The sequence below is a fragment of the Pinus tabuliformis genome, chromosome 3_2 (assembly GCF_031772625.1).
Source record: "Pinus tabuliformis cultivar Carrire ecotype Pingquan chromosome 3_2, CPIR1, whole genome shotgun sequence".
In the NCBI taxonomy this organism is placed as follows: Eukaryota; Viridiplantae; Streptophyta; class Pinopsida; order Pinales; family Pinaceae; genus Pinus; species Pinus tabuliformis.
This window is the reverse complement of record NC_142302.1, coordinates 1,046,862,169-1,046,888,673: the sequence shown is the minus strand read 5'-3', so window position 1 is coordinate 1,046,888,673 and position 26,505 is coordinate 1,046,862,169. Positions and strand designations below refer to the sequence as shown.

Below are 26,505 nucleotides of genomic sequence, written 5' to 3'. Positions count from 1 at the left end.
CATCCCTCTCCGTCCAGCTCGTTGCTTCCAAACTCCTCTCCACGCAAACCCGCAGAAGTCAACTCTCCTTCACGCAGTCCAAACTGCTACCACTCCGTAGCCATCTCCACCTTGCCCAGCCTTCCTCCGGCTGTTCTATCAAACCCACCTCGCTTCCTATCCGCAGACATCTCCCTTGACCTCTTATCTATGTCTATCCCTAACCCTCTCAATGCCATCTATCCTATGCTGTCGCAGCCCCCATCTCCTTCCTGCAGCGCCATCCACCTGCAAAACTTTCTAGCCTGCTCCATCTCGCTGCCTCTGTGGCCTCTTCTACTCCGTCCCTTCTTTCTATTGCCCATTGCTCAAACGTTGGGCTCCCTCGGCCTTCATTCCCGTGGCTCCATACGCTGCCTCATTCTGTTATCATTCCCACTCTGCCGAAGCTCTGTCCCTTCATCACTTCTCCATTCCTTTGCCATCTCCATTTGTTGCTCTAAAACCAACCGTCCCTGCATAAATCCGCGGACCTACAGCTCAGCTATCCTCTTTCCGCTACCATTGCAGTTCCCTTCTTCTCATGTTGCACTTCCCCTTGCTCCTCAATCCTTTCTGTGGACCTCATCTGCAAATCCAAACACAAAGCAGCATTTCGATGTTTTTTTTTTTATATATTGTATAGTCATATGATCAAAATTAGTTTCCTTACGGTGTTAGTGTTTGTGTATAGTTAGACTTAGGGTTAGGTTGGGTTTAGATAGATTTCGATTTTGGCTTGTATGGTTAGTTTAGTCAGCTCATTCAATTTTGTTTTATTTTGTGTATATATTTAGGTTAGTCGCATTCCCCTTTTATTTATTTATTTCACTCATATATTCGTTAGCTCTCATTTTTATTTAGTTAGCATATGATTTTTTCTCATTTAGTTTCATTCGATTTACTTTTTTTTTTATTTCATTTAAAAATGAAAATCTCAAAAAAAAAAAAACTTAAAAAACTCTAAAATCCTAAAAATTAAAATTTCTAAAAAATCCTAAAACATTAAAAATCCTCAAAATCCTAAAATTTTAAAAAAAAGTCTAAAAATTTTAAAATTTTGGTGTCGAATTTAAGAACGAAATAAATTAAAGGATTTACGCTTAGACATCAAAATTTTTAATTTGGCTCATGGCCCATTAAAAATTTCAATATTTTAACCCTTTGATTTGTTTTTCACATTAAATTAAGTTCCCAAGGAATAATTAAATTTTTTTAACCTAAAGTTCCTTTGTGTTATTTGGTCATTCAATGCATTTTTATGATTTTCCTATGGTCAAAGTACGATAAACGTTTTGAAGTTATAGTGATTATTGGAGAAAATTATGTTAATGTCCCAACCTAACCCCCTTATTTATGTAGTAGGATCGAGTCCTAGTTATAGTTAAGTAAAGAGTCAATAAAGCCCATATTAATAATTGTAAGCGGTTAACCCGCACTTAATGACGAGACCACAGTTAATTGCAAATGGGCCATGGTATTGGATAGATGGTATTAATAAGAACCATGGTATTAGATAGATGGTATTAATAAGAACCATGGTATTGATCCATGGTATTGCATGTATGAGTCATATATAAAGGATAGAGACTCCCTGCGAGGAGCATCGTGTCTTATTTTGTAATCAAACTCTGCTCTATTGGAGGTTGCCCCCTCGAAGAGGCAAGTGAACATTGCTTTTTGAATAATAAAATACTTGCTGTTGTTTCTCACTATTCTATGTTCTGGGTATATTTCTTCGCATATTCTGTATTCTGGTATCGTCTTGCAGGTTAAGAGCATAACAAGTGGTATCAGAACTCTTTCTAGGGCCGGTGGGATCTCCATTTCTTAGCAATTTTTTTTTGGCTAGAGACATGTTCCAGCGTCTTTAAACCACGGGATCTGTCGTTGAGCGCATAAACCTGCGGATTTGGGGAGGCATGCACGCAGGAAATACAAGAGGTGGTCACGCTTGTTGGACTCCCTTGTAACCCCTGTGGGTACCCCTTCGAGTAGTAGCGCATTAGACAGAACCGCGCACGGACTGTCTTCCAAGTACCCTCTAGGTATATCGGAAGCCCCCTAGCTCCCTTGAAACCTCGCCATAGATAAACCGTCGGCCGTCTTGCTGCTATAGTACACCGAGAACAACACTTGGAGAGATTACTCGCCCGTACGATAGGGTAGTCGGGTTGTACGACTAAGGGTACGGTTGATCCTCCTTAGTTAGAGCCTTGAAACATTGGGCCGAGTACTACTGTCAGACCCTTATGTATATTGCGATCTGTAGCACTTGACACTCCTCGAGACCATAGTTCCCTTTTCTATCTCGGGATCACGCATAATCTCTGCCAGATCAGATCTCGCAAGTGGGGTTGCAGCAGCAGCAGACATCAGTCCCGCAGTTTCGAGTTAACAGAACAGGCATTCCGATCTATTAGATCCATCAGATCCGCAACAACAATCTGTTCTGCCGCTCAGAGCTATCCGATCAGCCATTCAGATCTCTCAGATCCACTAGATCTGAGTAGTTGTGTGGGGTTCCTATACCGGGGCGTGATTTTCGCAGGACTTTTGGCAGCATTGACATTTTGGGGATTCAACTACTGCAGTATTCCTAAGTGTCTGAGACCCCTTGTGGCGCTTATTGGTGATCTAGCCCATAAGAATCAGGATGATGAGCTGAGCAAGGTGGTACCGTTCAGTTGTTAGTGAAAAAAAATTCGGGCGGTCCCAAATTTCAAGTACATCGGATCGGTGCATGGTAGAAACTAGAGCTCAAGCCATGGCTAGTGAGAAGATCGACAAACTGGAACAATCCTTGAAAGACATCCAAGATCAGCTCGACAAACTAACTAACGCACTCTCTAAGGGCAAGGCAGAAGCCTGCGAGGAGGCGTATATTGGCAATGAACACAGTGAGGGTGAGTCTAGCCACTCTCTTCACCTCTGGGGCACCCACCAACAATCCCGTCCGTGACCTCCCAAGCTGGATATGCATAAATTTGATGGTTCTCACCCAGCAGCATGGGTAGCACAAATGGAGCAGTATTTCAATCTGAATTACATCTTAGATAATGAGACTCAGCTTATGGTGGGGAGCATGTACTTGGACAATGAAAGATGGCAATGGTGGCAATGGCATCAACGTTGCAATGGAAGTTTTTTGACTTGGGACGCCTTCAAAAAAGCTCTTACAGAGCGCTTTGACCATGACTCTGCTTTTTTGGGTTGTCTCACTAAGCTCCGATAGACTAGCACAGTGGATGAATATGTTACAGCCTTTGAAGCCTTAGCTTTCCGCACTAGGGGTCTCCCAGATGCGTTCTACACGGAATGTTTTATCAGTGGTCTTAAAGAGGCCATACAAGCCCACGTCCGACTGCACCACCCTCCCACATGGTCGGAGGCTTGCAAGGTAGCTCGTAACGTGGAACGTGCGTTAGCGGCCCAGTCCATTCGCCCAAATTTCACCGCCAAGGGTCGTCCCCCACAGTCTCACAACACGACTCAAACACTTAAGGTTCAAAAGGTGTCACCTGCAGAAATGGCCGAAAGAAGAAAGCAGGGATTATGTTACTACTGTGATGAAAAATACTCCCCAGGTCATAAATGCAAGGAGCCCAAATTCTTTCAAATTGATGCCACTGATTACAGCTCATCGGAGGAAGCCCCACCACTTGAGGAACCTGAGGAGGCAGAAGAGGACAACCAAAAGGACAATGTCCCTGATGAATCAGTTATCTCGTTGCATGCTTTGGCAGGGATTTCTTAGCCTCAAACTCTCAAAATCAGAGGTTTCATCCATCAAAGAGTCGCGGAAGCAGTGCATTGTTTTGTACAAGCAGTTTCTAACTTACAAGTCCAAATTGCGGATGGGGGAACAATGAAATGTGAAGGCCGCTGTGAAAATGTCAAACTTCAAATGGGGGATTATCAGTGGAAGACCCACATGTTTGCCATACACATGGGAGGGTGCGACATTGTCCTCGGTGCTGAATGGCTTCGCACTCTTGGGCCAATCACAATGGATTTCCAGGAGTTATATATGAGCTTTAAGCAGAACAACACCACACATACCCTCCGCGGACTCCAGGCGGGAGCTCCCTCTATTTTCAGCTCACATAGGATGGAAAAATTGTTAAAAAAGGGCCATCAAGGAAGTCCTCGTCAAGTGGAAAGACACCTCTCCAGAAGATGCAACGTGGGAACCAACCATTATTCTTCAGCAGTTTCCGCAGCTTCAGCCTTGAGGACAAGGCTATTCTTAAGGGGGAGGGCATGTTAGGGTCCCACCCTAACCCCCTTATTTATGTAGTAGGATCGAGTCCTAGTTATAGTTAAGTAAAGAGTCAATAAAGCCCATATTAATAACTGTAAGCGGTTAACCCGCACTTAATGACGGGACCACAGTTAATTGCAAATGGGCCATGGTATTAATAAGAACCATGGTATTGATCCATGGTATTGCATATATGAGTCATATATAAAGGATAGAGACTCCTTGCAAGGAGCATCATGTCTTATTTTGTAATCGAGCTCTGCTCTATTAGAGGTTGCCCCCTCGAAGAGGCAAGTGAACATTGCTTTCTGAATAATAAAATACTTGCTGTTGTTTTTCACTATTCTATGTTCTGGGTATATTTCTTCGCATATTCTGTATTTTGGTATCGTCTTGCAGGTTAAGAGCATAACAAATTAATTCTAGATCTTGATCATTAACGATAATCATCTTAAATCTGGAATATCTTGCGTGATACAGTTTTGGGCATTTATTGATTATTCATGATTGTCATTATTCGTCACACATTGAAAATCGTTATGGACAACTTGTTTTATTTAGTTGATGGTTAATTCAAATATTAAAGGCACTGGTCTATAATTGTTTCTATCTTGTGATCGTGTCTTGTTTACGTTGTTGTTTAATCTATTCATCTGATTTAATCGTTTAGATTCATCAAGTTGTTTATCATTAAAATCTCCTAGAGCCCGTGATCCACAAGCTTTCTCATCTATTTACTTTAGGGACTACCCCCCTTGACTTGCCTAGGAGAGAGTCTAAATGGAGTGAGTAAGGATTAAGAGTAACAACGCTTACTCTGAGCGTTGTCGCGTTGCCTAGACACTTTGTGCGACAACAATCCGTATTCACAGACTGGGGCATTCTTCGTCTCGAATATTCTTTTTCCGATTTTGACCACAGTACCTGTTCAAATTTCTTTTCAATAGCTTTTGCTTTTTGTCTTGCTACTTCTATTGACGTAATGTCATGAAGCTCTAGTTCTACTCGTAGATGAGTTTTAAGTCCGGAGATGTATGATTGAATTATATGAGATTTTGATAACCTAGGTACTTGTGTTGCTAAGGTCTCCCATTCTCGAGTGTATTCATCCACATCTCCTTTTTGTTGCAATTTGATGAGTGTTGAAAAGAATTCTTCTTCCTTTACACCTTGGACTCTTTTAAAGAACGCATCCTTAAATTTTCTCCAACTGATAGCGAGTGTCGTTTTCTTCCACCACATATACCAATTATATGCTTTGCCTTCCATTTTCATGGAAGCGTGCCTAATCTTTTCGTCATCATTGTCAATATTGTAAATCTCGAAATATTCTTTAGCTTTATTCAGCCACACAACGCTGCATTTTTCGTTACCATTGAATTTGGGTAGCTTAATTTTTGCTGTTCGTTGATACATTGCTAATGGTGGAGTGAAAAGAGGGTATTGATTGGCGAATGAATTCTACCGCTGCTTATTTGAAAAAGTCACGTTACTATTTTCTTGACGGTGTGTGGATGATTCTTTTGGAGACAGTTTTTTCATGAGAATCTGCTGAATTTGTAGAATCTGATGAAGTGTGCGGTTGATTACCTCCATCATCCTGGAGTAGTTGTTCGGGTGTAAATTTTATTTTGTTACACAAAATGGTCAGAATTGCCATTGTCTAATTATGATTCATTTCGGATTTGATATGGTTCTGCCCAAGCTGTTGTTCTATCCAATTTGTCGTATCTTGAAGCTTCTTGATGTCGTCGGAATGTCCGGTAACCTTACTCTCGAGATCGACTAATTTTTGGTTAAAATCATCAGAATGGCTAGTAATCCTATTTTCAAGATCAATCAATTTTTTGCTGAAATTGGTCATTGTCATCGACGACATTGAACGGGTTTGTGGGGGTGTATATTTGTCTGCCAGCTTAACTTTCTTCCTTAATTCATTTTTTTAAAATAATATATATATATATATATATATAATTAATTAATTAAATTGTATTAAAGTTTATAATTAATATAACCTACTATATGACCCAGTCACTTATGCAAAGTCAAATTGAAATGTGCGTATGAAACCTTCCACAACGTTTGATTGGGTTACGTCGTTGATCGCCGGTTAAGACAACAGATGCTGGTAGCGGCTACGGATAGTGCGGATAACCAATAATACGCAGCAGATGCTGGTAGCGACTACGGACAATGTGGATAACCAAGAATACACAGTGGATTGCGCCAGGTTTACACGACACCAACGAGCACAGGCAGATCATGTGAATGGAACAGCGGACGCAGCGGAGGGATCGAGTAGGACGTGGGAGCACGCCAGCGTTCGAAGCAAGACGTGGAAGGTGTTCAAGTTTCTAAGTGTACTTAGTTAGAAACCCTCCATGCACTTTATCTGATTTATTGTTACCTGCTTGTTATTTTCCTTAACAAGTTATTTACAATGTAAACACTGAAAATAAACACTAGTGCATGCTCAACATGTTACAGATCAACAACTAAAAGAAACAAGAACAAACACACCACATGGCACCATTATTTTTGGACTAATGTCCCTGGAAAAACTCAATGTGGGAAAACCGGTGCAACTATTTGAGGGTTTTCTTATTAAGCAATATCAGAGTACAATTTGGGTGCCGAAACTGGCCTACCCAACAGAGAATTTCCTTAACAGTGATACCTCTCCGTTTCTAACAAATAGACTGGTTGAAGCCCCGTATAATCCTTCCGGCAGCTACTTAGCACCAATCTGCCCTAGAAACTCCAGCGTCTGCCCAATCTGGACTGCGTCAGCCTCTCCTAGCCCAGCGCTAGCCCTGCGTCAGCCTATCTTGGTCTACGTCAGCCCCAGGAGGCCCTATGTCAGCTACGCTGGCCCCTCTGGTGCTCTGCGCAATGTTTCGCTGCCTCTGCGTGGCCCTGCGTGAGTAGTGACTGCTCTGTTGCTATCCCGGCACTATCTCTGCTCTTCGTACTCAATGCCCCTCAACTGCTCTCCCGATCACTGATTCTATCTCTCTTAGCAAACCCCGCTCTAGAGAATAGAATGACTGATCACTCTAGTGTGTTCTCTAAGTGACCCTCAAGCCTCCTCTTATACTTTTCTTGTTGACATATCAACGGTCGAGATTAAGTCCCTAATCAACGGCTAAGATTAGATCTGGCTTGATCCATGTCTTTTGGACCATTCTAACACAGATTCATATTAATACACATTAATATTTTATTTTCCCTAAGTTTAGACTTAGGGACTCCATTAAAAATGTTAATTATTTTAATATCTCCTGATTTGTTTAGAATCTTCCCAAACCCTTTTTGGGTATTGGAGATCTCATGTGCTCCAACCTCCACCAAATTTTGTGGCTAGAGCACATCCGATGCTACCCCAAATCAACACTCCCTCTTAGCGAGGACTGTGCTCTAGCAATACTCCTCACTGAGTATTACTTTGAATCATCCGTCATCGGTACTTGTGTTGATGCTAGGCCTTCCTGCCCAATATCCTCTGCACGGCTGCCCATGGTTCTATCATTGCCACTACTGCATCTGTACAACAGCTCCCTCTGCATCCGTGTTGCTGCTAGTCCTTTCTCCCAGCACTGCATCCGCACTGCACCTCCTCTCATCATGCTGCCCACTGTTGCATTGCAACTCAGTTACTGAGAAGTAAGTAACTGATCTCCCAATTGACCTCTCCCTGTTGGGCTAGAGACACCTACTGATGTTGAAGCTCCCTTTGCTGCTGACAAGTGCTCCCTCTTTGACCTCTGTGCTGCTGCAACAACTCCCTGCATCTTGCACCGTTGCACACCTCTCTATGCCATCCTGCACTGGTCGACAGGTCAAAGTGTTGACCCAAGAAGCCCTGCAACACTCCTGTGCCTCTCGCACTGTTGCAGCCTGCTAGCCTCGCGCTGCCTCGGGACTTCTGCACTGTAGCTCTCTCTGCCGCTCCATTCGCATCTATCTCTACCCACTTAGCGAATCCTGCTACTCCTTGATGGCGCTCCTGTAGCAAGGTCTAATCCAAGAGGCTAGGTACCTCGAGGATCTTGCCCTTCATCGCCTGTAGTCCATCTGACTACAACTCGATGTCTCCCCACTTCCGCTCAAGTGGCGTTTGTGCACTCATGGCATAGTCATCGTTTGTCAAAACTTCCTTCCCTGCCCGTGCTGGCGCTGCCTTAGTCTCGGAAGACTCTCCCTTACTCTTCTTCCTTGGACACTGGGTCGCATAATGACCCAGCTCCCCATAGTGGAAGCACTTGATCTTGGAGAGATCCTTCTTCTTCCGCTTTTCCTGCTTTCCCTTAAATGTTAGGGCCACGTCTTCCTCCTCTTGCTTGGCTTTGATCCCCTTGCTGCTGTTGCCCATCTTTGACTGCCATCTGATCTCTTCCTGGTGAAGAGCTGCCCACATCTCGTCCCAAGGTGGAAGTGTCCCTCTCCCTAGTATACTCTGGACAAATACCTCCCAGTCTTCTGAGATAGCATTCAGGGCTGTCCTTACCATTAGCTCCTGATTCAGTGTCACCCCTGTAGTGTCAACTGATCTCGGATCTCATTCAGTCCTCCGAGGAAGGTGTCAATCGATTGTCCCTTCTTCATCTGATACGACCTCATCTGATTCTCGAGCAACATTCTTCTCTGCACAGAAGTATGCTGGTACAACTTCTTGAGAGCCTCCCACATCTCAAATGTCGTTTCCTTCTCGGCTATGTAGTACTACATGATCCTTGACCTCGTTAAGGATAATGCTCTTGGCCCTTGCCATCACCTCCTCGTACTTATGATTATCACTGGGGTTGACTGGGACAACTATTACCTTCAAGGCGAAGTTCTTGACATGATTTTCGTCAAGTGCGGATAAGATTCTGGCCTTCCAGATTGCGAAGTTTGATGCTCCGTCCAGTCTATCCTAGTCTCTTACTCCGTGTAGTGCCATGATGCTCCTCAACTTCCCTCTTGGAAGTTCTTTGTTCGACTCCTCTGAGTCTACTTCCCGTCTAGAATTGATCTTCTGGACTCCCTCTGAGTCCTGATTTCCCTCTTGGAAATCCTTCTGCCGCTTGTCGAGATGCCCCCTACTTTGATCGTCTTGTGCAATTGTACCACTGATTCTAGTTCCTTGGCTGGAAACCCTCGGTAGCAACTCCTCTGGCCTTGCTTTGTTAGGTACTGTTCTGACTACAGTACCTCACCAACTCCACTCTGCAATATTCCTGCAGCCTTCTAAACCCCAACAACTGCCTATCTGTGGACTGCGTCAGCCCCTCTCTGCCTCACGCTGGCCCTGTGTCACCCCGGATGGGTCTGCGTCAGCCCTGGGAGGCCTTTGCATCAACCCTCTGCGTCAGCAACGCTGGCCTCCCTGAGGCACTGCGCAGCTCCCGGTTGCCTCTACGTGGCCCTGTGTGAGCCCTGGCCGGCTCTGCGTCACACTCATTGGCTTCTGCACTGCTAGAAACAACTTTTGTCACCTCGAGACAACTATTTTCTGCTGCTATTGCTCTGCTCGGCTGATGTCTTTTAGTCCTCTTGTGATTTGCAATCATGCTCTGATACCATGTTGAAGTTTCTAAGTGTGCTTAGTTAGAAACCCTCCATGCACTTTATCTGATTGATTCCTACCTGCTTGTTATTTTTCTTAAGAAGTTATTTACAATGTAAATACTGAAAATCAACACTAGTGCATGCTCAACATATTACAAATCAGCACATCACATGACACCATTATTTTTGGACTAATGTCCCCGAAAAAACCCAATGTGGGAAAACCGGTTCAACTATTTGAGGGTTTTCTTATTAAGCAATATCAGAGTACAATCTGGGTGCCGAAATTGGCCTACCCAACAGAGAATTTCCTTAGCAGTAATACCTCTCAGTTTCTGACAAATCTACTGGTTGAAGCCTCGGATAATCCTTCCGACAGCTACTCAGCACCAATCTGCCCTAGAAACCCCAGCGTCTGCCCAATCTGGATTGCGTCAGCCTCTCCTAGCCCAGCGCTGGCCCTGCGTCAGCTCTCTGAGCCTCTGCATCAGCTACGCTGGCCCCTCTGGTGCTCTGCGCAGCACTTAGCTGCCTTTGCGTGGCCCTGCGTGAGCACTGGCTACTCCTACGTCTCTCTCTCTGGCTGCTCTGTTGCTATCCCGACACTATCTCTGCCTCTCTGTCTCTTTATACTCAATGCCCCTTAGCTACTCTCCCGATCATTGATTCTATCTCTCTTAGCAAACCCCGCTCTAGAGAATAGAATGACTGATCACTCTAGTGTGTTCTCCAAGTGACCCTCAAGCCTCCTCTTATACTTTTCTCGTTGACATATCAACGGTCGAGATTAAGTCCCTAATCAACGACTAAGATTAGATCTGACTTGATCCATGTCTTTTGGACCATTCTAACACAGATTCATATTAATACACATTAATATTTTATTTTCCCTAAGTTTAGACTTAGGGACTCCATTAAAAATATTAATTATTTTAATATCTCCTGATCTGTTTAGAATCTTCCCAAACCCTTTCTGGGTATTGGAAATCTCATGTGCCCCAACCTCTCCACCAAATTTTGTGGCTAGAGCACATCCGATGCTATACCCCAAATCAACAGAAGGATGCGGTGGAATACACAGTGGAATGCGGTTTGGTGAAAATGCAGCGGACTGCGCAGTGCAAAACACAGTGCGATGAGACAGTGGGATGCACAGTGGGAGTAACTGTGTGCAGAAAAGTAGTGAGGCTTTCCAGAGGCCCCAAGTGCTCTGATACCAGATGGCACAAACGCAGTCAAATACTCAGCAAATTCATATTTATTATTATTAAATGATAGAAGATGATTACAATTTGTGGGAGGCCCCTAAATTTATACTGCCTTGGGTGCCTCTTGGTGAATGGGCATGATCTTTGATCAGGCCCTTTGCCTAATAACTACTAATTAATTAATTTTTTATGTAACATTCATATCTTCATTTGTACATGTCAGAATCGGATGATCTTTAGATCAATCCGACACCTCTCGGAGAGAGAATATCAGCTGTCATAAATAAGATGACCCATGTGGAGTTTGGCCCTAGTTTCCAATTTTAACATTATATCTTTTTGTTGGACAACCAACGGCCTAGATTAACTCCTAATCAAAGGCTCAGATCGTTTTGGCTTGATCTCCGTCTTTTTCTAGAAGTTACACCCACAATTAGATTAATACCAATTAATATTTTAATTTTCCTAAGTTTAGACTTGGGAACTCCATTAAAAATATTAATTATTTTAATAAAATCGTCTCTGGGTGGAATTTCCCAAAACGCTTTCTGGGTTCTTTGGAATACATGTGCCCAAGCCTCCCTGCAAAATTTGAGGCCTAGAGCACATTTGGTGCTACCCCAAATCAACACAATGATCCTTTGGCAAAATAGCCACAATTGTAGGATATCTATTTTGCTAAAATTGCCTAGGACTTGCACTTGGCCATAATTGAAATAAATACCCCACTTACATAGGTGTGTTTGTCCACTAGCTGGAACATTCCACTTGGGGGATTTGAACCTAAGTGGGATGAATAGAAATTCCCTTCTTTCCCAATGAGCCAAGCCCCCGTTGACATCATTTACTATTCATTGATTGCATTGGTGTGAACAACCTCACAGTGGGCACCATGTTCAAGTGGTCAACAACATTCTCTATTCTGATTATATTAATGCTAATTACAGGAATGACAAGGCATTGAAGCTGCAAATTTAAGAGACAGGAGCGTGTGGGTTTTGGCCACACTATTTTGTATCTTGGTTGGGACATGAACATTGCCATGCTAACATTGCGACATCATTAGTGCCACGCAAATTTACCGTGTCAACATTGCCATGTCAATGTTGTGATGCCGACATTTGACACATGTACAGGTGGAAGATAACATTTAGAAAATTAGTTGAGTGGATCTAGTGTATGCGATCTTTGATGAAATATGATGTGCAGATGACCAGCATGATCTGCAATTAGTTAAGATAAGATTTTATACATGCAAACTAATTAAAAGCACATGCACAACAGTTGGTGAAGATTCTTTAGGTTTAGATTGTAAGGAAGAGAATTCAGTTTTGAAAACCTTTAAGCTGTGTTTTTTTTGGTAATTGTCTTAAAAATATAATATGGTTTCAGAGATGTCGTGAGCCTGTCATACTGTGAGGTAACTGTAGCCTTGTGTAAAGAAAATAATCAATCCTAGATGAGATAAGATAAGTATATTAATGCTCAGCAAGTGACCAAAAATCGGTCAGTGTGACTGCATAGTAAAAATGTGATGATGCAGACTGGGAGTGCTAAGGCCACTCCTATAAAAGCAAAAACATCACTAATCTATAAGAACTAAGCTCTAATATTGAAAAGTTGCAAACTAAAAGGAAATACAATGCTGTGGAAGATGGCGCAAGTAAAAGGGCCTCATGGTTCAATGACGCTGTCATGAGAAGAATAAAAAATCTTGCTTCACCCATGAGTGTTAAGACAACATGATGGAGAAAGGCTAGAAGTTGGGTTTAGAGAAGGAGAGTTGGACCATAAAGTCTATGAACTTCTTGTTTGAAAAACTTATTTAAGTCTAGGGGGAAGCTTTAGAACTAGGTCTGAACTAGTTTTAGAGCATCGTTAATATTTGAGGAATAGTTATCTTTCACATTATGAAGATCGAAGCCAGTTGCTATAGATCTAATCTTGTTTAAAAGATGGCGGGACTATTCAAAGTGCTATATGGCCAAACTTAAATTATCTTAATGGCGGAAGCCTTGTCATTGAAAATTCAAAAGAAACATTAGTATGGCTAGAAAACTGTGGAGCATTGTAGATGGAAAGAAATTGAGGCCAAATAATGAGGACAATGTGTCTTATTATGAAGCTGCACTCAATGTAGTTATGTTCCTGTTTGAGGGTTTAAAATTGTAATGATTTTCAAGGCCTAAATTGAAGCTGAGATCGTCAACAGTGATCAGCATGCATTTCAAGTATTATTTTGAGTTTTTCCAATTCTGGCACAATTTTATTTTAAACTATCATACTTATATAAATGGCTTGACATGAGTTGGATACCTTCAATTTCTTTGGCCATTCATTTCTACTTTCTCTTATGATTCCACAAACAATATGCGTTAATTAAAGCCATTTCGATCCATTTCTGTATTTAATGCATACTATGCATATTTTTCTTGACTTAGTTTTATAGTTCCAGCGAATCTATTAAAAGATATTTCACTTAACTGTAGGCCAATGACCTTATTTGATGACTATAAGTATAAACTGCAAGGGTTCATGTAAAAGAAATGAAAAGGAGGGTAATATAGAAAGAAACTTTTAGTGTCCTTGTAACTTAGAGAATTGTGGCATTAAGCAATATAGAGGATGCTTAAAATATAAGCCCTTGGAGGTTTGGACGAAAGACAAGGAGAGCCTCTCTCAGTTTGTTAACGGCTAATTCCTTTTATATATAGTTTAGTGCAAGTTTATATTACCCAAGAAACGTCTAGAAAGAAGATAAAGATGGCTGGCATTTGGAATTGGGAACGAATCTTACTATCTGCAAATGCATATCAATAAAACTTAGGAATCAAAATGCTTATAAATTTTCAATAGAACTTGGGAATCAAAGATGATTTTCAAGAAACAATGAAAAATATTATGAGGTCTTGATTTCAAATGAAAATACCTCAATTCCTTTTTAGATGCTTTAAATACTGTATGCTTGATCTATATCTTCCCTTAAACCTAGAAAATTTGTAAATTAACAACATTCTTCTTTCATTATTGGCTATCATTAAAATGTAATCTTGTTTACGTGATTGCCTTGGATACTTGTAGACCACTTATCTAGTTGGGAAGGGATGCTGATCTCAGCTTTGTAATCCCTGGAACATGATATTTCCAACACTTCTTCTAAGGTTTTCTGTTTTTAATGCATGTCATTCACATTTAGAGCAACGGTGTTAGTTTCATACATACATAATTTACAATTGTACCTGGTCTCTGCAGGAGAAATCAGGAATCCCCGTGCAGTTTGATCGGCTAATTTTTATGGTACTCTTTGATAACTTTGCTGAATGATGTATTTCCTATCTTGAATTTCCATGGTGTAAATTGATTTATTTTTTCCTTTAGAGAGTGTACCTGTATTGGAGAAAGAAAATGATTAGTTTATCATGGATTAATTGGACAGGTCATTGATGGTTTGCCAGCTGAGTTTGTGATAGGCAAGGGAAGGGCTCCCCCACCTGAGATGACGAGGGAAGCTATGCCATACACACAATTCTTGTTATCCAGTGGAAGGGCATTTGGATATCATTCAAGAGCCGCACCTCCAACAGTGACTATGCCTCGCCTTAAGGTGAAAAACTTGTATTATTCACTGTTGCTGTCAGTGGTTAGCCTTAAATATTGTTTCTGATTTTTCTTTTCATTTCATCTCTATAGCATTTCTTCTGTCTTATATTGCTAGTACTTTGGATGTGTCACTGAAGGCAATGACCTCGGGAGCGATTGCAGGTTTCCTTGATGTTGCATTCAACTTTAATACTCAAGCATTTTTAGATGACAATATTCTTGGTAAGTTTTAAAAAAGAATGTTCTGATGATGTCTGTAGGATTGTTTATCAAAATCTTTCCTGGGACATTCATTTTCTCTGTATATACTGGATTTGATGGGAACATTGTCTTTTTGGCTCTGTCAGGTCAGTTAGCTAGAGTAGGCTGGAAGATGGTAATGCTTGGGGATGAGACATGGCTTAGATTATTCCCTAGCCTGTTTATGCGCAAAGATGGTGTTAGCAGCTTCTATGTATGGCATTAATTTCTAATTTTTTGTTCCTAGATTTTTAGATAATGAATCAAAAGATGATCGTTTCTTTTCTTGCATTCTCTTATAACATAAGTTTATTTCACCCATATTACTATGGGAAAGAAACCTATCTCTAAACCCATATTAAGAGGAAGATTGCTATATTGTTTTTCCAAGGAAAATTTCACAGAGAAACCTGGAGGATGCTTCCCCACATTCATAGATGTCATTCCTAGTAAACCCATCGGTGCAGTCTAGTGCACTTAACCTAGGGGGATTCAAACTGGGCACTAGCTGGCATGGAACTAGCCAAATACCCAACAGCAATGGCAACAACTGGTTATGTTAACCCATTGGCTACTAAGAGAAAGATTGCTATTATTTGGAATAGTGAGAATTTAACTTTCAAATGGCTCAACATCATTTTACAATGTTTTATGCCATCCTAATCAAAACCCAGGTACACATATCTTTAGCATTAGCAATATTGGGCTGCAGTGTGTTGGGAAGCTAAATTTTCACTTATTGGATAAATAACTTGTATGTTTATAATATATAGTTTTTGAGAAATATGTCTTATACAGTCTCTTTGGCTAAGGCTGCCTTGCTATGAGGAGCTTATGTATGCCATAAAAGTTGCCCTTATCTGCACCCACTTGAGGGAGTTTTAAAGTTTATTTGGATCCCAGTTTACCCTTGGCATGGCTGCATTATTGTTATGGGTAGATTTAGGTGTTAGGTGACATTAATTGCTGCTGTTGGGTGGTTGGTGCTGTTATCACCCAAACCTGTGATGCACAATGTAAAGTCCCAAATGTCAGTCAGAGGAAGCTCGGTGCAACACTAGGGGTTGTTACCTAGCGTTTACCTCTATTGCCTTAGTTGGCACTTATCTAGCTGTGATTCCCTAGGTTTCTACTTTGAGCTGCAGGTCAAGCTTGGAAGCGGTAATACAAATCAGAGGACGGAGAAATTAATGAAAGTTAGGATGGATCAGCAACACTGCTGCCTCTACTATGGGCTGTGAAGTCAAATGCAAAATTGAAAAGTGGTCCAAGTGAGTGTGAAGAAGTCCAATAGGGCATTTGTCTGAGATGAATCCCAATGAATCAATACATAATACATATTGATCACCCTGTCAATGTTGGGCAGACAAATCTGGTTATCAAAGGAAAGAACTCTACAGACAATCCTGTGCATTTATTCAAACTCAAGTCAAAACCAAGAATTTCATCAAATCAAAGCTGCAGATTTAGCAAAGTCTGATTAATGACAGAACTCGATACAGCCTCTAATACCGTGAACCTTGGGGGATTTGAATCACAATTTGAGTTCAGAAGTACTTCATACAACTAGGGAAAGGTATATCCACTGTAGCATATGATCTAAAGTAGGTTTCCAAGGTACTTGGGTTTCCGAATGACACTCTTTGAAATAGGGCTTTTGGATTTGTCAGGGGTACACTGTGTCTACCTATCTATCTATCTATCTATGTGTGTGTGTGTGAAAACATTTATAAAATATATATTTTTTAAAACATACACGTTGCATAATATTATTTTTAGCAAGAAACTACAAAAACATGCACATTGCTGTATTGCATAATAATGATGTCTAATTCTATTAGGATTTATCACATTCATAATTCTAGTTCAAAATTGATTCGTTGAAGTTTTGAACAATCATAAATGATTAGAAAAACACTGAATAGTCGATTTGATCTGTATCATTTGAAAATTGATATCGAAATTAATAGGTCTCGAGTTTTAAAATGTGAAAGGAGTGGCAAGAAAAGATCTTTGAAATCATTTCTCTGTCTATTGCCATCCGCAAATTTTCAGCAAGAAAAGAACAATGGAATATCTGCAATGTGAAAATTTCACTACCGAAATTCTATTCCAGCAATTGGAATTAATTCTTCTAACTGTAAATTAATTTAGCAATTTATTGCTACAACAACAATGAATTAATCACACTGCAATCTTCACAAAAATAAATATTGTGGAAGACAAATTGGAAACTGAGAAAATACTAACACACGCAAAAATATAACACCGCTATTTTTGGACAAAAGTCCTCGGAAAAACCCAACTTGGGAAAACCTGTGTAGCAGCTGAGGGTTTTTATTATTAAGCAACAGTGAAAAATTAATTCTTCTAACTGTAAATTAATTTAGCAATTTATTGCCACGACAACAATGAATTAATCACACTGCAATCTTCACAAAAATAAATATTGTGGAAGACAAATTGGAAACTGAGAAAATACTAGCACACACAAAAATATAACACCGCTATTTTTGGACAAAAGTCCTCGGAAAAACCCAACTTGGGAAAACTTGTGCAGCAGCTGAGGGTTTTTATTATTAAGCAACAATGAAAAATTCTGAACAATCTGTGGATGCCCATCTGGTAATCCAATCAACAAAATAATCTGGCCAAAATATTTGCGAGGCAAATACCTCAACACTACGCCTGATCCAACTCCGATAACTGGCAGAACTAGCTAGTCGTACAACCTCTGCATGAACCTCTGCATAGTGCTTGCGCAAACTCTAACTCGCTAAGCCCCGAAACTACTGGAAAAGATGACATCTTGGCTGTCTCTGCCTCTGGAAGGAATTCACTTGGCCTCCTGGAGAATTTCCGGACCAACTATAACTGAATCACCCTTCCTTTCAGCAAAATCAATCTCCCTCTGAAGCTAACTGTGCTGGGTTTGCGCTGCCTCATTGGGAAATACGACCCTTCTGTTGTTGACTCTCCAAAACTGGAAAACTTCTTTTGGACTCACTGTCTATGCCCCTCTCTGTCTCTGCTTCCCTACTTTGGCTCAAACTCTTTTTGCAGAATGTTGATGCTCTCTGGAAAATCAAACTGCCCAAGGAAATAAATCTCAAGTGTGCTCCTCCATCTACCCATTGACTTCTTATAATCTCATTGTGGGGTTCCAACGACCAAGATTAAATCTTAATCAATGGTTTAGATTATTTCCTATTTGATTTGTGTGAGTTTCTAGAGAAATCTCACCTTCCTCAATTAATCATTGTTAATCAATCATTTTCCCTAAGTTAAACTTAGGAAAAATTTAATTTTTGATTAATTAACTTAATTAAGGCATTTGTAGGTGGATTTTCCTGAAACCTTTTTTGGGTTATGGAGTCCTAGTGTTTCTTAGCCTCTCTAACAACTGTCGAGACTAGAACACCATTCAATGCTACAGAAACTAACACTCCCTCATAGCAAGGAAGGTGTTCTAGTGTTGTACTGTTACAACACCCTGTCTCTGCATCATCCTCTATACAAATTGTCGATGTCTGGCCTCTGCCTACCAACCACTGCGCAACTCTGATGCTACATCTGTGCTGCTGCTGACACTGCGATACTGTTGCCAACTCTGCATCTGCACAAAAACTCCCTGTCAACTGTTGCTGCTGCTATCGCAACTACTCAACTAAGAAGCATCTGAAATACTGAATCAACTATGTCTCTGGGTTGCATCTGTCTCCTGAGAATATGACTGCGACAAGGCTCTGCACTATCCACTGGGGAATCTCCACTGCTACTGACTCTGCTACTAAGCCTCCTGCTCCGCTATCAACTTTGCTCCGTGCTCCTTAGCATCTGATTGCAACTAGTTTGCAACTGCCACTCTGGAATCTGATTGCATCACTGATACTGATTCTTCCTGCCACTGAATATTGTGGGCCCCTGTAGCAAAGTAACGATCTATGAGGACGACACCTTAATGGACCCTGCCCAAACCTCTATGCATCTCTAGGATTATAACTCTGTATCACCCCACCTTACTCCTGGAGGTATAGCTGCAAACATGGCAAAATCTTCCTCTGGCCTGGAGGACAACTTGTCTATCTTTGTGGATGCTGCCGCCTAGTCTTTCTTCTCCTGCTTGTCCTTCTCCCTTCGAGGACATTGAGTAGTGTAGTGGCCAAACTCGCTACACTTGAAGCACTTGACCTTAGATAGGGCCTTCTTTTTATTCTCCTCCCCCTGTCCTTGACTGGGACCCTCTGATGCAAGGGCCGCATGCTCTTCCTCTTCACCTTTTAGACCCTTGCTGCTGCTGCCACTAATGGAGATCCTTTTTAATGCTTGCCTCATCTCATCTTGCTGTAGGTCTGACCACACCCTGTCCCACCCTGGTAATGTGTCTCGTCCCAAAATGCCTTGGACAAAGACTTCCCATTCCTCTGAGACACTGTTTAGGGCCAAACACACAAGCTCTGTAGGTTGAGGTGCTTCCCCAATGGCTGCAAGCTGATCCCGGATTTCCTGAATTTTGGTGAGAAAGGGATCTATGCCTTCACCCTTCTCCTACCTGATGTTCTCAACTTCTCCTTCAAGAACATCTTTCGTTGCTCAAAAGGATTCTGAAACAACCCTGCGAGAGCATCCCACATCTCCTTGGTAGTGTTCTTGCCAAATATATGCGAGACTATATGGTCTCGAACTCCATCCAGGATCATCCGCTTCGCCTTGGCCATTTCTTTCCTATATTCCTTCAACTGATCTGCATCAGTTGGTACTGCCACAACATTTTCTGAATAGGTCTTCAAGCTGAATTCATCTAGCAAGGACATCCTGGCCTTCTAGATGACATAGTTGGAGGCTTCCTCCAACCTATCCTAATCTCTAACCCCAATTGTGGCCATCTCTGAAACTGGAACGAAAATCTCCCTCTTTCTCTTGCTCAGCTGCTGAATTTGCTAATTGCACTCCCTTTTGGTATGAGAAAATTTGTTTACATCTACTGTCGACGGCAACTAGAAATTTGGATTTTTGAACTAGAAACCCTCTAAGAGAAATTCCCATTGTGTGTGTGCACTTTCTCTTCAACCTGACAAGGATCTCGCTCTAGCAACTGCTGCAAAACTTTTTGTGGCCGGATCATGAATTTGCTTTGCGAAAATCAGAGCTACTCACCTCTACCTGTGTATGCACTCACGACTTTTTTGTCTGTACTCACCTGCCTCGTGACTATACAGAGAATTAACGCGCGACTCGTGCGGCTGTTCTGGGTGATCTTGCGCGAATCTCGTGGCTTGACTGAGCGAACCTGCACTGCCCTCCGAAAAAATCCTTTTCTGCAGGTTCCTCTGAGTCATGAATTTTACCCTTCACTTCTGAGTTTTGTGTCCATCAAATACGCTTTGATACCATGTGAAAATTTCACTACTGAAATTCTATTGCAACAATTGGAATTAATTCTTCTAACTGTAAATTAATTTAGCAGTTTATTGCTACGACAACAATGAATTAATCACACTACAATCTTCACAAAAATAAATATTGTGGAAGATAAACTAGAAACTGAGAAAATACTGGCACACACAAAAATATAACACAGTTATTTTTGGACAAAAGTCCCTGGAAAAACCCAACTTGGGAAAACCGGTGCAACAACTGAGGGTTTTTATTATTAAGCAGTAGTGAGAAATTCTGAGTACAATCTATGGATGCCCAACTGGCAATCCAATTAGCAAAATAATCAGGCCAAAATATATGTGAGGCAAATACCTCAACGCCATGCCTGATCCAACTCCGACAACTAGAAAAACTAGCTAGTCGTACAACCTTTGCATAAGCCACTGCGTAGTGCTTGCGTAGGCTCTAACTCGCTAAGCCCCAGAACTGCTGGAAAAGATGACATCCTGTCTGAAGGAATTTGCTTGGCCTCCTAGAGAATTTCCGGACCAACTGCAACTGAATCACCCTTCCCTTCAGCAAAATCGATCTGCCTTTGAAGCTATGTAAAATTGGCAACTAGGCCCAAATTCCTCCCTGGGACAACTCATTTGATGAAGATGATGATTGTATTGGATTCCTCTTTTTGAGAGGTCAAAGGTTGATATAAGATCATCTCATTCGGACAAGCAAAAGTGTGATTTTGAATTTATGCCCACACAAGTGCAAATTGTTCAGGTCAACCTCATCATCATGTAGGCTCAAGAAGCTCAATGGATGTGTGTCCACCCACAACGAATTGTCTAAATACAAGAGACCTCACACGTCATTTGGCACATTCATCACTCACACATTCTTCTCTCTCTTCATATGATTGGTTTGTACAACATTGGGTAGCTTCTCTCTCTCACACGTGTGGCAAGGAGGACGAGTTTCTGGGCAAAATCGCAAACCTAAATTTCAAAGTTATGGGATAGGTTTGACAAGCATTGACCAAGGACTTGCTCACTGAGTTTGACTGTGTTTTTGGGGTCAAAGGTTCAATTTTTCTACGCTGCATCTCTGGGCACAAAAATCGAGAAATTCTGACTGTTTAACCTGCGTTGACTTCAGGGTTGATTGCTGTTTGACCGCAGAAAAATTATAGCAGTTTTCTCTCTCCTTTGATTGAGTTTGACTGAGCTATTTTGTGTGAAAATTCTATCACTGCAACAACTGATTTATTTTACCTACTTATTTTCCATTAAGTTATTTACGAAAACTTTTCAGTAAATATTAAAAGAAATTCTATTGTAGATATCACACCATAATACAGAAACAAATACATGCACAAGAATCAAACACATCAACACATATATTTTTGGACAATTGTCCCCGGAAAAACCCAATGTGGGAAAACCGGTGCAACAGAGGAGGATTTTATTATTAAACAACTTTTCTGAGTACACTGGGTGCCAAACTGGCTCACCCAACTGAGATAAATTCTCCGGCACCTCTCCTAGGCTCAGCGTCAAACCAACTAGCCTTTGCACAGCTCCCAGACCCTCTGCGTCAGCACTGGGCCTCTCTGCGTCACCCACGCAGGCCCTCCAGTGACTGCGCAGTCTTGCTGCCTCTGCGTCTCCTTGAGTGGCTTTGCTTCTGCCTTTCTGACCTCTGCGCTGATCCTCTAGCACTGTCCCTGCCTCTCAGCTCCGTACTCACTACCTCTTGCTGCAATCCAGACCTCTAGTTCGAATTTCTTAGCAAATCCCGCTCCAGAAATCGAACTGACTGGTCTCCCTCAGTATATCTCTAACTGACCCTCAAGCCTCCTCTTATACTTTTCCTGTTGATAAATCAACGACCGAGATTATGTCCCTAATTAACGACTAAGATTAAAATAGACTTGATCTTCGTCTCTTAGAAGCTTCTCATCCTTATCCTTATTAATACCCATTAATATTTTTATTTTCCTAAGTTTAGACTTAGGAACTCATTAAAAATATTAATTATTTTAATAGCTCTTCTTTCGGATGGAATTTTCCAAAACGATTTCTAGGTTTTGGAGATCTCATGTGCTTTAGCCTCTCCAATTTTCATGGTTAGAGCACATCCGATGCTACCCGAAATCAACATTAGATTGAATTTATCCTCCTGATTAGGCTGAGTTTGACTAAGGAACACTGAGTTGCTTTGAGGATGATTTGGTGCTGTTTTTGACCAGTGTTGACTTTCTGGTTAGGGTTGAAGTTTGACTGCAGTTGATTGTAGAAATTTACAGGGTTGTTTTGACTTTGTATTGGGAAAGTCAATTTGACTTTTGTACTCTCTTTCTCTGCTGAAATTTTGATTTAATAATAAGAAGAATTGATCAAAGGGTTTTCCCCATATTGGGGTTTTCCCCTGGAATCTGCCAAATCTGGTGCCCTCTTGTTTTGACTTGTCTTCTGCATTTAATTTTATGTTCTATTTGCTTTTATTGTCAATGTGATAATTGTGATTGCTATTGAAATTGGAAATTGCTATTGGGCTAAGGAACATTGAAGTAAATTGTGCTAAGCATAGAACATACCATTGTTAACTAAAATTGACATGGTATCAGATCCCAGGTGAAGACAAAGCCCAAGCAAGAGTGAGAAAAGAAATCACTAAGGAAAGTTGTTGGACAAGAATATTGGTCTAGATTCAATGACGACCATCATACTTCAAATCCGAGGATAAGCTCAAGGACAAATCTAACTATCATGCATGGAAGATGACTTTGGAATTGAATTTGGAAGAGAATGATGCTACGGATTATGTAAAGGGAAGAGTAGTGGAGCCTCATTCAAATGCACCTGCTGTTGCAAAAACAAAGTACACGAAAGGTGAAGTCAAATCTAAGAAAATTATTGTAGACTCCATTCAAAAGCATTTGGTTGCCTATAATATCCGTTAATATTTTTATTTTCCTAAGTTTGGACTTAGGAACCCATTAAAAATATTAATTATTTTAATAACTCCTCATCCGGGTGGAATTTCTCAAAACGATTTTTGGGTCTTGGAGATCTCACGTGCCTTAACCTCTCCTCCAAATTTCAAGGCTAGAGCACATCCGATGCTACCAAAAATCAAAATTCCCTCTTAGTGAGGAATGTGCTCTAGCAATGTTTCACTATAGAAACATCACACTGATCTTCCGAATCGTTACCTATGCTGATGCTTGGTCTGGTGCCTCACATCCCTTGCACTGCTGCTTCCTGTACTGTTGCCCATGACACTGCCATTGCCGTACCTATATTGCAGCTCCCTCTCAACATGCTGCATCATGCTGCCCATAGCACTGCCACTGCTAACTGTTGCACTGCAACTCCTAACACTTATCCATTTCTGCTACTGAAATGGATTCTTTACCATCCCCATCTTCTCCCTGAAATAAACAAACTTTGTTCTTCCTAGAGCCTTAGTGAGGATGTCTGCCACCTGTTCTCATGTAGGAGTGTATCTCAACTGTACTGCCCCTCGTTGGACACAGTGTCTGACAAAGTGACACCTGATATCAATGTGCTTCGATCGATCATGAAATATTGGATTCTCAGAGAGCTTGATGCAACTCTGATTATCACACATGATCTTGGTTGATTCCATCCTTCTCCTGAATAGATTCACAAGCAATTTCCTAAGCCATATGGCTTTGCACGAAGCTGTGTTAGCTGCCATATATTCTGCTTCAGCTGAGCTCAGAGCCACAAATTTCAGTTTTCTACTGCACCAGGAGGTCATTCTTGATCCAATGTTGAAAAAATACCTAATTGTACTTTTCCGATCTACTGAACTTCCACCCTAACCTATGTTAGTGAACCCACTCAGCCTGATGTCATTGCCTTTGGTGTATAATAGTCCATGCTCGACTGTTCCTTGTATATACTTGAGAACATGTTTGGCTGCTGCTTAGTGCGCCCTCTTAGGTTCCACCATGAACTGACTGAGGGTGTTGATAGTGTAACAAATTTCTGGCTTGGTATTGACCAAATACATTAGGGACCCTATAAGCTGTTTGTACAAGGTGGGATTTACGTCTTTATCTTCGGATGCATCAATCTTCTTCCAGTTGGTGATCATTGGAGTAGCCATAGGTCTACAATCCTGCATCCTGAATCTCTTCAAGATTTCTGTAGCATATCTCCCTTATCCAAGGAAGATCTCACCCTTCTGCTGCCAAACTTCCAACCTCAGGAAATAATGCATCTACCCCAAATCCTTCATGTCGTATTCTGTGGCTAGGTTCTTCTTATAGTCTTTGATGAGCTTGGATGATCTTGTCAGGAAGAGATCATCCACATATAACACTAGGATTAGAGGCTCATTCTCTACAACCAAATAGTAGAGATTAGGGTCTGTGTCCCTCTTGACAAACCCCATCTTCTGCAAGTAGCCATCAATTCGACTGTACCATGCCCTAGGTGCCTACTTAAGCCCATACAAGGCTTTCTTTAATCTACATACATGAGATTTCTTCTCATGTGTCTCAAAACCTTATGGCTGTTCAATGTATACTTCCTCTTCTATTACCCCATTCATGAATGCCGTCTTGACATCCATTTGATGAATCTCCCACCCCATCTGTGCTGCGAGAGATATCACGGTTCTAATAGAAGTATACCTGGCTACTGGGGTGAAGGTTTCTTCGTAGTCTATCACTTCCTTATGAGCATACCCCTTAGCCACAAACCTAGCTTTGTATTTCTCCACACTGCCGTCTACAACATATTTGACCTTGTAGATCCATCTCGAACCTACCACTGATCTGTCCTAAGGCCTAGGTACCACTTCCTAGACATCATTGACCATTATAGAGCTGTATTCCTCCACCATAGCATCCACCCATACTTGATGCTGAATGACCTCCTGAAAACTAGAAGGTTCCCCAACCTGAGCTACTAAGGCCTGGTATCTGTCTGGCTGTCTTTGCTCCCTTTTACTATTCCTGGGTGCACCAATGAAGTCTTCTGCATCCCGTAGAATCTGTCAGAGTTCTCGGCTCGTTCTTCCACTGGTAGTAGGCACATCTATCAGCTCTTCCTCTTCCTGAGATTCCTCCTGTTCTGAAGCTTTGTCTTCAGGAGAATTTTTGGTACTAGTTTCCATTGGTTGAAGTGGTTTGACCAATGGCTCGTCTTTCGACTGCTCCTTGGAAGGCATTTCTCGGGATTTCCTGAAAGCTCTATCCTCCATGAAATTTACATCCCGCCGAATGACTACCTTCCTACTCCCTGGAAGATAGACTCTATATACCTTAGCATTCTCGCTATATAGTATATCCCACAAGATATCCTTTCTCAACAATTTGATCTAATTTCTCTCTTCTCTTCGGGTATACGACAATATGCTAAACTCCCAAAAACCCTGAAATGATTGACTTCAGGTGTCTTCCCGGTGAAGACCTTCTCCAGAGTGATTTTGCCCAATGCCCTGTGAGGAGTCATGTTCATGACATAAATTGCCGTGTTGCATGCTTTTTCCCACATGAATTTAGGCATATCTTGATCATACATTATTGCCCTAACTGCTTCCACAATAGTCATGTTTTTCCTTTCTGCTACTCCATTCTGCTCCAGATTGTAGGGAGTTGTCCACTCTCTTTTGATGCCTTCCTTAGCGCAAAAATCGGTGAAGTCCTTGTCAGCATACTCTCCACAATTTTCTGAGTGCAACACTTTTATCTTCTTTCTCGTCTGATTCTCCACTAGAGCCTTGAACTCTTTGAATCGACTGAAAACCTCATTCTTGGATTTCAGAAAGTAGATCCAAGTCTTCCTGGAATGGTCATCGATGAAGGTGACAAAGTATTCGGTACCACTAAGAGCTTTTGTGGACATCGGTCTGCAAATGTCTGAGTGTATCAATCCTAGCACACTCTTAGCCCTATTGTTACTTCTGGAAAACGCTGCTTTGGCATACTTGCCTAGAGCGCACCCTCTGTATACATCATATTGTTCAATACTTAGACAATGGTGGAGAGTATGATACTGTTTTCCTGAGAATTCTCAGAGCCCCATGGTGTAAGTGTCCCATCTTCCTGTGCCATAGTTCATTCAATCTTTGTCTCCATTACTGCCTATTAGTGCCATTGGTGTTACTAGCTGCAACTTGTACAACCTGTTATTTTTGATTCCAATTTCGGCCATTTTTTTCCAACTCGAGTGTTTGACACATACTTTCTCCTTAATGAAGACAATGTCATAG

At 41.4% G+C, this 26,505-nt stretch overlaps 1 protein-coding gene across 1 annotated transcript in view; it reads left to right on the top strand.

The window, feature by feature from the left end:
* The window catches only part of LOC149184180 (Alkaline-phosphatase-like family protein), a 234,020-nt gene that overhangs the window by 32,051 nt on the left and 175,464 nt on the right, over window positions 1–26,505 (top strand). The window contains 4 exon segments of the mRNA XM_089417414.1: window positions 14,293–14,337; window positions 14,477–14,644; window positions 14,778–14,862; window positions 14,988–15,094. Coding sequence (XP_089273540.1) covers window positions 14,293–14,337; window positions 14,477–14,644; window positions 14,778–14,862; window positions 14,988–15,094 — 405 coding nt within the window.